The following is a 12,021-nucleotide window of genomic DNA, read 5'->3' as shown; positions in this document are numbered from 1 at the left end:
AGTAGACTACCTGAACGTGTCCGCTGCTTTCGTAAAGCCGAGTTTGCGAAGCTTAATAACCTCATTAGGGATTTTGATTGGTGCGCTTCGTACTTGTGCACTGTTGTCATAAAAGGCACAAACATTTTTTACAATGCTCTTGGCACATTTTTGGATACTTGTGTCCCGCTTTCTTGTCCGATTAGATCTGGAAAACCCCCTTGGTTTACCAAAGAGTTATCCAGTCTAAAAAACTTAAAATCAAGACTTTATAAAAAATTTCAAGAAGTGGGTTCTCCTACTTCTCACTCTCGCTATGTAATAGCTCGTTCAAAATTTTCAGTTCTTAATGCACAATACTATAAGAACTACCTATCTCGATGCAGGATACGTTTTCCTCAGGACTCTAAACAGTTTTACTGCTTCGTAAACAGTAAGCGTAAAACGTCCGCACACCCATCCTCGCTATCATTTTGTAATACGTTGGCAAATAATGATCAGGCAATTGCCGATCTTTTTGCCCAATTTTTCCAAACCACCTATTCTGAAGAAAGCTACTCTGGTCATCCGTACCCACACGGTTTACCGAGGTCGAACGGCATTTCAGTCCCTTGTTAAATGAATGTTCCCTACTTTATGATCTTCGAATAGTTAAGCCGGTTGTGTACTCAGGTACTGCGCCGAGGCTCTGTGTGGACCTTTGCTTAAACTATTCACCCTGTCCATTGATTCTTCTTGCTTCCCCCCGATCTGGAAGGAATCGTTTATAATTCCTCTCCATAAAAAAGGTAGCAAGTCTGATGCAAAAAATTATAGAGGTATAGCAAAGTTATCCGCTACTCCTAAAATGTTTGAGAAGCTTTTAACTCCGCACTTGCAAGATCTCTGCAAGTCACTTATATCTCCAACTCAGCATGGATTTATAAGGCGGCGATCAACCACCACGAACTTTTTAGAGCTTACCTTTTTCATTATTAAAGGCTTTCAAGGTAACTTACAGACGGATGTTATTTACACCGACTTTAGTAAAGCATTCGACTCTGTAAACCATTCCCTCTTACCGCATAACCTTGACCTTTTAGGGTTTTTCGCCCAACCTCCTGAGATGGATTTCTAGCTATCTTTGTTCTAGGTCTCAAAGAGTCCTCTTCAAAAACCGCCTCTCTTTACCAGTAAAGGTTTCTTCGGGAGTACCACAGGGCAGCCACCTAGGCCCCTTACTCTTCACACTCTTTATTAATGACTTGCCTTCAGTATTAACATACTCTCGAGTACTTATGTATGCGGATGATGTTAAACTCTGTGTCCAGTACAAGGACATTTCATTTCATTCTCGCTTGCAATCCGATCTCAATAACTTTCAGTCATGGTGTTGTGCAAACTTGTTACACCTTAATGCCTCGAAATGCAAAGTTATGCAAAGTTATGACATTTCATCGTTCTAGCCCCTTGTTGGTTCCCTATACCCTATTAGGTGGTTCTCTTGAGAGAATAACCCTGGTGGATGATCTGGGTGTTATGTTAGACCCCAAGTTAAAGTTTTCCGAACACATTTCTACCATGGTAAATAAGGCCATGGGCGTGCTTGGGTTTATAAAGAGGTGGTCAAAGGAACTTGACGACCCCTATATAACAAAGACTCTCTATACCTCGCTTGTTCGTCCGATCTTAGAATACGGCTCCTGTGTATGGTGCCCTCAGTAAAAAGTACACCAGGACCGTATAGAATCAGTACAGAAAAACTTTTTACTCTTTGCTCTGCGGGGCCTTAACTGGGATGCGGGTGTAAGACTCCCATCTTACTCTAGTAGACTACTATTAGTAAACCTCCCATCCTTAGTTAACCGTAGAAAAATGCTTGGTGTGATATTTATGCACAACTTGATCAGGGGTGACATAGACAGCCCTGATCTGTTGAGCCGCATAAACTTTACGATTCCTATTAGACTGACTAGAAATTTTATACCGTTTTTCCTTCCACTTTGTAGATCGAATTATTCCTTGCATGAACCGTTTAGGGTCTTATGCTCGGATTATAATTCCCTCTACCATATTATATCCACCACTAATTCTCTTCCTCTTATTAAATTACTAATCCTTACACACCTTTCTAGTAATTAGTAATTGTAGTGGTATTTGTATTTTGATTGCATGCTTAGTTTCTTAGTAAGTTTAGTGCTAATTTTCCTCGAATGTTAGTCTAATAGCTATCTTTCTTGCATGTTCGCGTTCGGTTCGGCTACGCACCGTGCGTCATGCGGCAGCGCCCCTCGGTCGGTTGGAAATCAAACCAGGGACCTTGTCCAAATTCATCCAAGCGTCCGGATGGGACTGCCCTTAATAATTTTTTTTGCAACAGCTTGTTCTCCACGGTTTTAAGGCATTGGGAAGGGGCACACGCCCATGCGGCATCACAACGGACCTTTCTACAGGTCCAAGTGAGCTTGGTGGTGTTTCATCACTACCCCAGGCTACCGCCTGAACCTAACCTAACCTAATAATTGAAGTGAATGTCTTGAAATTTAGTTTGTTTCCTTCCGCAATCGAGATACGCACCAATCCAGTGTTGAGCAACAAATCCATTTTCAGTTGGATTTTTAAAACCTTCCACCAGAGAATATTTTGTAAACCACTCATTGATTTTTCGTGCAGAAATCCAATAAAATCGTCAAAAAAGCATTGCAAAACATTTTTTGACAATTTCATTGGCCGAAAAAATGTTGACGCGACTTGAGCAAAATTTTGCATACCCTGGGAAAAGGATTTTATAGAGTTGACAAAATGTTTGTCATCCCCGGCTCCAGAGAAGGCAAAAACAATTTAGTCACTGTTTTAAATATCACAACGATATTTTTCAGTTTATTCTCTTTTTTTAGAGACCAAGAATATGTATCAGGATCGTGATATATATATGTACAAGACACTAATCATATGTATGAATATGTCTAAAACATATCAATTTGAGAAAAGGTATTTATTAATAACGTTTTATCTTCATATCATCCGCATATTAAATTAACGAAATAGGGTATACAAAAGCGTATACACGCATCCTGTCTTCAAATATCAGCAACATTGCGGCTGTTGTTTTAGTCAAAATGCAATAAAAGCAAGGACTAAAAAAGGCCAATTTTGTAGAAAATATATTCATCAATGGCCTACAATTATGTGGCGGAAATAAGGGTTTTAGCCAGAATTATTTGACGGAATATCAAGCTAACTAAGCTCTTACATTTTTGGTTTGACCTTCTTCGCTAAAACCTCTTTTTACGCAAAATGCAATAAAAGCAAGTGTTTAAAATAAGCCAGTCAAGTAGAAAATACATTCATCAATCGTATAAAACTATGATGGCATGGCTAAATGTTCTATATAGCTAGTAATATTCGACGGAATAACAAAATCGAGGAATATGTATAATAGAACTGGAATTCGTCAGTATATTTACGGTATATTTTGCTATATTTCTGAGGGTCGGTCACACTGGTCATATGTCAAAGAGATGAACAGAGAGAGGGGGAGAGAGAATCTCTATTCTCTATTTACTTCTGTATTGTGCGGACATTGTCGTTGAAAAGAAGTGAAAATGTGCTCGAGAAACGTTAAAACCAGCCAGTGAAGCTATTGTGGTGTACCTAGGGAAAAACTCGGGTAACTACAGCCTTCACCGAAGCCATTGCAGGTGTAATTTTTGCTAAGAGAGGGCGTCGGAGAGAGAGATAGATAGAGAGAGGGTGGCAGAGTGTGTGAAACTGGTGCAATATTATTAATTTATAGGTGATGCATCTGCCAGATCAAAGCCGCTTCTCGCGAGCCTATATTTAGAGCATGACTCATGGTCGGCGATCTCGTTAGATAGAAGCTGGTTCCTTCAATGTCCAAATATCAGACCACGAATAGTGATGCCTTCGCCTTGCCCGCGTATCCACTAATCCCGAGCGGGGACATTAGGGATCAACGCAAGTCGCAAAGTAATAAGGTAGGTTCTTATCTTTGTGTCTTTATCAGACAGACATTATCTCATTGCCTCTTCTCCACGACTAGCAACGGGAGCCATTCGTATTCTTCATAATGCGACTAAATTTGAAAGCCGTGATGCTCGTTCTAACCGTGGCCGTGGTGGTGATAACCCTAGGCGTTTATATGCGATGGGCCGCCTTTTCATTTTCACCGGACTTTGTGCGTCAGTTTAATCGGCACCATGAAAGTCAGACCTCTAGCGCTGCGCAAACCTCAGATGCCCTGCAAGACATTGAGTGCTCCATCAACCAGGAGTACAGTGTTCACTGCAAGCGAGATGAGAATGCCAACGAGGTGTACGTGCCCTTCTCGTTCCTGCGCAACTACTTTGATGTCAGTGGAGCAGTCACAACCAGCGGCACTGAGGTGGCAAAATTCAATTGGATGCACAGCACAGCCAAGGTAAATCTGCCCAAGGGCAAATATGATGCCCGTGGCGTGTTCATGTACTTTGAGAACTACAATGTGGAAGTCCGCGATCGGGTGAAGTGTATCAGCGCCGCCGAGGGAGTTCCTGTGAGCACACAGTGGGAGAAGCGTGGCTATTTCTATCCCACGCAAATAGCCCAGTTCGCCCTATCGCATTATAGCAAGAATTTGACAGAGCAGGCGCCCCGAGTGCACGTTCTGGAGGATGGCGATGGCTATCAGATGGACTGGACAACGCCCAAGACCAGTAACATGACACGCATCTGGCATCATAAGTTCAATACCAGCGTGGTTCAGTTCGAGACGGCCATTGGCTACGAGAGCGCCATCAGCATTGGCCTTAACCAGACATTAGATCTACTTCTGAGCGTAGATCTGCTCCTTGTGACCAACAGCAGCAGCCTTATGGTCACGGTCCAGAACCGAGACACCAAGCACAGCTATAACCTCCACTATATTCCCGCCGATCTTCTACTCAGCGTTCAGGACTCGAACATTTATTATGGCTTGGGGGCCTCTGCTCTGAACAAATGGCGCCACATAACCCGGGATCTTCACATTGATGTTCAGAAAGGCATCGTCCTGGGGGACAAGCGATCACCGCTTAAGGTACGGCGCTCCGATTTGGAAGTTTTGTCTGTCGCCTTCCTGGGCATTGGCTTCTACGATAACATTACCCTGTCCACCAGCGAGCATATGGCGCATTTCTATGATGCTGCCGAGTGGTTCGTTCACAATCAGGACCCCAAGTCCGGTGGCTGGACCAATCCTGTGCGCCGAAGTCTCAATGGTTTTGCTGAGCTGAGTCCAGGCTGGATATCGGCCATGGGCCAAGGCCATGCCATATCCGTTTTGGCGCGAGCATATTGGCATTCCGGTGGCGATGAGCGCTATCTCAAGGCGGCCGCAGCAGGACTTCAACCATACAGGGTATTCTCGCAGGACGGGGGCGTGCTGTCTCAGTTCATGGACAAATTCTATTGGTGAGTCGACCACAAACATTTTTCTTAGGCTCCTTATGTGATTATTTCATATCAACAGGTACGAGGAGTATCCCACAACGCCGCCATCTCTAGTGCTAAACGGTTTCATCTATTCGCTGTTAGGTCTCTACGATCTGAATAGCACGGCGCCAGCTAAAATAGCCCGAGAGGCAGGCCAACTGTTTGCCCAAGGCATGTACTCGCTAAAGAAGATGCTTTTACTATACGACACGGGCTCCGGCACCAGCTACGATCTACGGCATCTCAGCCTTGGCGTGGCACCTAATTTGGCACGCTGGGACTATCATGCAACGCATGTGAATCAGCTGCTACTGCTGGCTACTATTGACAGCGACCCGTTGATTGCACAGACCGCAGAGCGCTGGAAGGGCTATATGTTTGGCAAGCGGGCCAAGCACAACTGAGAACTAAGGAAACTGGCGACCTATCGTCGTCGAAAAAGTGATATTTTGTAAGGCTTAAACACTATGCTTAACCATTCTAAATGGTTGCATCTTGTGCCATGCCCTTTCCACATCCCCCACACATCCCGACTCGGAAATAGTTTCGCCCCTCTCTCGTATGATTTTAGAACTCGTCCTTGTGCTTAATGTTTGATTTATGAACTCGTTGTATTAAGCTAATGTTTAATGTTAAGCTAATGTTGCTGTTGGCCTCGTCTTTAACCATCTGTTGACCCATCTTGATAGCCTAATTGTTTCCCCGAAACTAGATGCACGCGTAATTCACTGGACAATATCGAAAAATTGAATTAGAAACTTACACTTAACCTTTGTAGTGGACTGTTGTGGTCGGACTTTTTTACTGCGCAAACTAAGTAGAGAGTTGGTTACACTCCTCCCCATGTATAAAGTAATGTGTAGAGAGCTTAGCGCTATAGTCGTAGATTGAATAGATCCCATATTAACGTAGATAGTATCACTTGGATGCATATTCGGTACCAGCCACATCTATTTCTCCTCACCTGAATGGGTAATTTTAGTATTCCAAGGCGAATACTTACAACTCGATGATGTTGAACTTAAATGCACGATACGATAATAACAATTTCTATATGGTAAGCATGTAAGGTAATGTAGCGTAGGCCACTTGAGGATATTTTCACACTTATCTCGACTTAAACGATGCCATTCCATGATTAATTTTAGTTTTAAAATAGATATGCCAACTAATCCATCAGGCAGTAAAGGTATATCCGTCGAAACAGTCCAGATTGGACCACTATATCATCATATACCTGTAGCTGACATAGGATTGATCGATTTGCTAGGACATCTATCTTTCTTAGTGGTTACACCAAAGTTGTCACCATCGCCGAGCAGCTGTCAGTTAAGCAGAGCTCCTCGTACAAACTCATGCCATCTATGGATCAGTTTTCCGTTGCATACTAATAAACCAGAACACGAGACTGTTAACAAAAACTATTCATTTTGAGTATTCTTTTAAGTGAATGAAACTAATGTACTTAATTGATGTCTTTTTTGTGCTCGTCGTATGTGTGTGGTCGATTGTGTCAACGTTCAACTTAAAATAACTTTCTAATCATCTTCGACACAACTCCTGAAGTTGGGGGATAATTTATTACACACAAAATCGACTTTGCATAATGTTTATTTACATTTTGGTTAATTTTACTAACAACGAAATATAAAACGACTCTGTGTCAATGAAATGTACAAATACACGTTCAACTTAAGTTACTTGAACGAAGGGAGATGGGCCGTTTGGGCCGCGTCATGATCTCTGGGAGGTCAGCACGTGCGAACGAATCGAAGGTGGACCATTGCGTCGGCGCACTTCCTCGATGAAAGCGTTCTCCATTTGATCGCATATCAGATCAAAGAATATGTTGGCCACGTTGCTGTGCAGCAGCGATTTAAATTCAAAGGATACCTTAAAATCCAAGACGCATGAGTTGGGTATGTCTTTCAGGCCCGGACTGAAACGCCATTCATTAAGCAAATAGTTGAACAAACGTCCATCATGGCACTCGGACTTGACCAGGCTGGGCGACTCTAGCGTCACCCTCGATGTGTAGGCCTCGTTCAGTGGGGGAAAGCCAACAATGAGGTCTGCCTTGAAACCATCACTGTCGACGGTGTGGACGTGCGATCGCTTCACATAAGGGACAAATTTGTAGTAGTTCCTCACGTCGGAGACCACTGTGTACATGTCCTGCATAGAGTACCTGTGGATACATACAATTGTTAGCGCTGCCTGTGGCATGTGCTGCTTCGGGGAGTGGCGGCACTTACCCCACAAGCTCCTTTTTGGTGTACCAACGATTTTTGCTGCGGAAGTCATTGAACGTTATGTAGGATCTTTGTATACTATTGGCGAAACTGCGCTGCTGGCAACAGCTGCAAAGGTTAAAGCACATTCTCAGTGACACACACAATTTGGCTAGCCAAAAATTACAGCTCTCCCATTGGTTTAAGATTATGTAATTTGCATTTACCTGACCTTGTTTCAAAAAGGGGCCTCAGGATTCTGACATCCAAAGCTTTGAGTTTGCTGCCCTTTAGCATTTTAAGCAAAGCTGGTATATTGGGATTCGGAAAAAAAATATATTATTCCATTCCTGAGGTGTGTAACTTCCCCCCCACCCTTCACAGCACAGCACCAACAATAGCAACCATGCAGTCCACGGAGAACCAGCTGCTTGCAGCGTTGCCAGAAAGTTGGATCGATTGTATAAACATTTACAATTAACAATGTACATTTGTACAGATATCAATACGCCTCGAACTAACTTTTCAGGATCTATCAGTTATATTTATTTTCACATGATTGCACAAAGCGAACCCTTCTCATCCTGCGGTACACTGAGGCCGGAGAGCTCTTTTTGTTTCAGCTCCAGATATGTGTTTTCGTTGCGCTTTTCCAGCCATTCTGGCAGAGGTTGGGCCCAATCTGCTGGCGGCTGCTTACGCTTCTCCCATGTGTTGTTGGCAAAATGCGCCCGCAATCGGGTTTGGCGGCGTTTCTCCTCGCTTTTGATGACAGCCGCACCGGACGCCACGTCGTTACCATTTGATTGGTGATAACGTTCGCAGTTTTTGTAGTCTGTCAGCCACTGGGAACAATCGCTGTTCTGGCCAAATATGAAGTATTGGTGGAATCGTGCCTTGAAACTCGTGCAGTCGTCATACTCATCCTTGTACAGATGACAGTGCCGGATCTAAGGGAGATGTCCATTAGATTTCTGATTATTTACAAAGCCGGTGACTTGCCGCCCACGCATCGTCTAACGCTGTTTTGTTTTGAGCGTCTTTTGTGTCAGAATTTTCAACTTTGTTGCCCATTTTAATTACATAAAAAATTCGTGCATCTCAAACAGCTGGCTCTGTTTATATTTTTGGATGACGGCGTTGCCACCCTGATGGAAACAGTATTGTGGTTCATTTTTAGATCTCTTCTTTCTTTTAATATTAAATAATTGCATATTAAATTGATTGAAGTTAAAGCAAAGCTTAAGGCTTTCGAGATAATCCCAAACATGGTCCATGATCCATATAAAGATTGTAATATGCGCTCAATATGTAAAATGGTTTTTAATGACGTACTTATTTAAAGCATTTCAAAGTATCTCTCAAGCGTTTTCAGCATATTACAACAGAACTTAAAAAAATAATATAACGTATCTGCAATTACTTAATTACATCTAAAACCCGATGGCAAGTTACAACTAAATCGTAGTCAAAAATGTACATCGCTGCGTAGAAAGTGTTTGAACAAACTACGCATAATTTTACAATCAGTTTTTTCCACATTCTTTTTTACAGAGCTGAGAACTGGGCACGAATTGAATCGGTCTTGGGGCCAACTAAGCATATAAATATATATATGTTTTTCTACGTTTGGGTTAAGGGAAGTACTATAATGTTCTATATATTTATGTATATATATGCCGTGGGGCTTAAGGTCTAGTTTTAAACTTTAGTTTGACTTTTAATAGTTATAACCTAGAGAAAGTAAACGCACACGACTCGCAAGCGTTCGTGTGTGTCTATGTGTGTGTGTGTGTATGGGGGTGGCCGCCAGTTCATTTGATCTCAGGACAAGACACTCTCCAATTGCAGCAGCTGAAGCAGTTGCCGGTGACCGCCGCCCGATAGTTAGTACTTGTTGTGCTGGGCAAGTAGCTGCATGTCAGTTAGATACTTGATTATGTGCACCTTGGCCTCGGCTTTCTGTCGCACGCCCAGCGTGTTAAGCATGTCTGTGACGACCATGCCAAACGACTGATCCTCAGCGCTGACCCCCTGTGAGACACTGTTCTGGAAAATCTTGATGGAGTTCAGCATGTTGTCGCTGTGCTCCTCCTCGCCGCGCTCCCGCTTAAGAGGCGGCTCGTAGAAATATGGCTTCTGGTCCTTGCCCACGGTAGTCGTCAGCTGTGCGTCACTGGTTACAGTGATTTCTGCAAATAATTTCACAATTCAATTATAACTTCAAAATATTAGAAAGTAGTCAATCCTACCGTGCGGATGGGTCAATGCCCCTGCCGAGGTCGTGGCGCTGCCATTGAATGGCTGTGTAAAGATGTCCACCACGGCTTGCTGTTGCTGCTGCTGTTGAGGATCAGACACCTGATTACCCTGGCTGCCGTTGGCACACTTTCCGAGCAACGATTCCCGATACTGCCTGATGCTGTCCACAAGGAATTGCATTTGTTTGAAGTAGCGCCAGCGCGATTCCTGGCACAGCTTCATCTCGCGTGCAAACTTGTCGCGCAGACTCTTCCATCGCTTTGTACATTTTTGTTCTGTTTGGAAAAATTAAATTAGTTTATTTAGTCAAGGAACATGCATATTATTTGACTATAAGCCCAGTTCCAGGTCCAGGTCCCCTACAAGAGCTCAAACCCCGTAATGCTGCTGCCCCAGTGGGTGGCAGAAACGCCACTGCAAGTGACAGGTGTAGGGGAAAAGCATCAAATCACAAACCAAAACAAACCACAACGCGTCGCGTCTGCTCGCAACTGCTGCTACCACACACACTCGTACAAATATGTTGGCAGAAGCAGAAGTCGCGGCAGCTTCCAAGCGTCAGCAGAGGCGTTGACGTGATTGTCTGACGGTGACGTTACTGCCGACTTCGACTACGAAGTCGGCCCACCACCCCCACTGCCAAAGACGGTGGAAACCTGTGGCATTGTCTCATTGACTCTCCTGCCTCAAACTTTTCGATATTGAATGTCTTGCATAATCCGTGGATAAAGTTGACAAAAAATGCGAAAAAGTGGATCATATAAACGACAATTTAAATGTTTCGCTTGAAAACGAAATAGAAGGTACGTTCGGGGATGTGGAAGTACGGTCCAATTTGTTGGTATACTTGTGAAAAAGAAACGAAAGCTGTTCCGTCCCCTATGCAGTTGTGTTGTGTGTGTGTGTGTGTTCGCACGAGTGTGTATGTATGAGAGAGCTGTCAGCAGATGCAGCCGAACGGCGCTGTGGCAGAGTACAAAAATAAACGCCAGCGCAAGCAGAATAACTGTGGGTGCGACTGAGACAACTACTGCGACGCGACAGCAAAGTACAGCAACTTCCAAAATATGGACAGCGCGCGCAGGGGCGGAGCTAAAGACCCGAAAGAGGGTCGTAAAATGTGGAATTTCACAAAACCACCCCTGTCACGTTGGCTGCGCTCCTGTAATTTCTCAACCGTCTCTGTCGCCTCGCCGTTCACTTTTGCGTCGTTTTCTGTACACTTACACTTGCTTGCTCTTGCTGCCTCTGCCACCGCCACCGTCTCAGCCACTGTCGTCGTCGGCTAGCTCACCCTCTGTCGCCCCTCCTGCAGAATTAATCAATTTGGTTGTTGTTGGGGCACCAGTCGCGACGTCTCTGCCACATACTATATCTACTGAGATATACCCCAGAGCAGACCGACCTGGACCCGGACTGGGCTGGGAGTCGAGTCGAGTCGGACCAAGTTGGAATGAATTTCACTTACCAGGCACTCCGAGTGTTTCGGCGATTTGTTTCCATGTCTGGGCTTTGCGGACAAAGTGTTTGTAGTTGTAGTGCGATCTGTCGTATATGACGGGATTCAGTTTGACAGCCTCGATGAGATTTAGATCAAACTGCTGTTCCAAATTGGCATCCAGCTTGTCCATCTCAATGGCAGCCGTAAGGGTATGCACTGGGTCGGGGGAAACAAGACTTGAGTTATGGAAACTGACCACACGAACTCTTTGGAAGGGGGGCAGGGCGGGGGAACACTCACTTTGCTTCTTTCGCTTGCTAATTGTTAATAAATATTGGCGCGAACGCACGCTTAGTGTTTGTTTTTATTTCGAAGGGGGTTTCTTCTCCGAGGAAGGAACGGAACGTCGACGTTTCAATTTTATTTCTCAGTCGCTGCCAACAGTGAAATTTTTTCCCAAGAATAATGCAGTAGCAGCGCAGCACAGCTCTTGATTGAACGCAAAGCAGAAATAAAGCGAGTCGACGTAGACGGCGGCGCTGCAGTCGCGTAGAAAACGGCAGAATATTGCGCTCTCTCTTGCTCATGTGTGTTATGCGAGCAGTCTATTGCTAGCTCTCTTGCACCCGCGCAATCTTCGCTTGGTGTTGGTAAAGG

General features: G+C 44.2%; 4 protein-coding genes across 6 annotated transcripts; 1 reads left to right on the top strand and 3 right to left on the bottom strand.

Moving 5' to 3' along the window:
- Window positions 1-3,489: 3,489 nt before the first annotated feature.
- On the top strand, window positions 3,490-6,854 carry LOC108159497 (D-glucuronyl C5-epimerase B). Of its 2 annotated transcripts, XM_017292841.2 has the most exons (4): window positions 3,490-3,628; window positions 3,755-3,956; window positions 4,022-5,409; window positions 5,468-6,854. In XM_017292841.2, exons 2-4 carry the CDS (start codon window positions 3,852-3,854, stop codon window positions 5,832-5,834), a joined length of 1,860 nt encoding a protein of 619 aa, XP_017148330.1. In that variant the 5' UTR covers window positions 3,490-3,628; window positions 3,755-3,851; the 3' UTR covers window positions 5,835-6,854. The 2 variants fall into 2 exon arrangements, with proteins under 2 accessions (XP_017148330.1, XP_017148329.1); XM_017292840.2 differs by having other exon boundaries at window positions 3,490-3,956.
- A 169-nt stretch (window positions 6,855-7,023) lies between these two features.
- LOC108159499 (coenzyme Q-binding protein COQ10, mitochondrial) lies at window positions 7,024-8,079 on the bottom strand. Its single transcript, XM_017292844.2, has 3 exons — window positions 7,894-8,079; window positions 7,686-7,790; window positions 7,024-7,618 (listed from the first exon to the last, which is right to left on the bottom strand). The coding sequence occupies exons 1-3, from the start codon at window positions 7,956-7,958 to the stop codon at window positions 7,165-7,167; spliced, it is 624 nt and encodes a 207-aa protein (XP_017148333.1). The 5' UTR covers window positions 7,959-8,079; the 3' UTR covers window positions 7,024-7,164.
- A 100-nt stretch (window positions 8,080-8,179) lies between these two features.
- LOC108159500 (UPF0545 protein C22orf39 homolog) lies at window positions 8,180-8,865 on the bottom strand. Its single transcript, XM_017292845.2, has 2 exons — window positions 8,664-8,865; window positions 8,180-8,611 (listed from the first exon to the last, which is right to left on the bottom strand). The coding sequence occupies exons 1-2, from the start codon at window positions 8,733-8,735 to the stop codon at window positions 8,213-8,215; spliced, it is 471 nt and encodes a 156-aa protein (XP_017148334.1). The 5' UTR covers window positions 8,736-8,865; the 3' UTR covers window positions 8,180-8,212.
- Window positions 8,866-8,960: 95 nt separating this feature from the next.
- On the bottom strand, window positions 8,961-11,888 carry LOC108159498 (transcription factor Adf-1). Of its 2 annotated transcripts, XM_017292842.2 has the most exons (4): window positions 11,665-11,888; window positions 11,392-11,580; window positions 9,914-10,198; window positions 8,961-9,853 (listed from the first exon to the last, which is right to left on the bottom strand). In XM_017292842.2, coding segments are annotated over exons 1-4 (780 nt in total). In that variant the 5' UTR covers window positions 11,666-11,888; the 3' UTR covers window positions 8,961-9,548. The 2 variants fall into 2 exon arrangements, with proteins under 2 accessions (XP_017148331.1, XP_017148332.1); XM_017292843.2 differs by having other exon boundaries at window positions 11,392-11,888.
- Window positions 11,889-12,021: the final 133 nt, after the last annotated feature.

Source organism: Drosophila miranda, chromosome 3, assembly GCF_003369915.1.
Source record: "Drosophila miranda strain MSH22 chromosome 3, D.miranda_PacBio2.1, whole genome shotgun sequence".
In the NCBI taxonomy this organism is placed as follows: Eukaryota; Metazoa; Arthropoda; class Insecta; order Diptera; family Drosophilidae; genus Drosophila; species Drosophila miranda.
This window is presented reverse-complemented; position numbering and strand designations above follow the sequence as displayed.

Excerpts from the sequence above, each read along its gene's own strand:
- LOC108159497 (XM_017292841.2), top strand. The coding sequence starts at position 3,852 with ATGTCCAAATATCAGACCACGAATAGTGATGCCTTCGCCTTGCCCGCG. Across the intron at positions 3,957-4,021 it reads GCAAGTCGCAAAGTAATAAG|CAACGGGAGCCATTCGTATT; the intron begins GTAGGTTCTTAT and ends CTCCACGACTAG. Across the intron at positions 5,410-5,467 it reads TTCATGGACAAATTCTATTG|GTACGAGGAGTATCCCACAA; the intron begins GTGAGTCGACCA and ends TCATATCAACAG.
- LOC108159499 (XM_017292844.2), bottom strand. The coding sequence starts at position 7,958 with ATGCTAAAGGGCAGCAAACTCAAAGCTTTGGATGTCAGAATCCTGAGG. Across the intron at positions 7,791-7,893 it reads AGGCCCCTTTTTGAAACAAG|CTGTTGCCAGCAGCGCAGTT; the intron begins GTCAGGTAAATG and ends TAACCTTTGCAG. Across the intron at positions 7,619-7,685 it reads ACCAAAAAGGAGCTTGTGGG|GTACTCTATGCAGGACATGT; the intron begins GTAAGTGCCGCC and ends ATGTATCCACAG.
- LOC108159498 (XM_017292842.2), bottom strand. Across the intron at positions 10,199-11,391 it reads CGAAACACTCGGAGTGCCTG|AACAAAAATGTACAAAGCGA; the intron begins GTAAGTGAAATT and ends TTTTCCAAACAG. Across the intron at positions 9,854-9,913 it reads GGCATTGACCCATCCGCACG|AAATCACTGTAACCAGTGAC; the intron begins GTAGGATTGACT and ends AATTATTTGCAG.
- LOC108159500 (XM_017292845.2), bottom strand. The coding sequence starts at position 8,735 with ATGGGCAACAAAGTTGAAAATTCTGACACAAAAGACGCTCAAAACAAA. Across the intron at positions 8,612-8,663 it reads CGTTAGACGATGCGTGGGCG|ATCCGGCACTGTCATCTGTA; the intron begins GCAAGTCACCGG and ends CATCTCCCTTAG.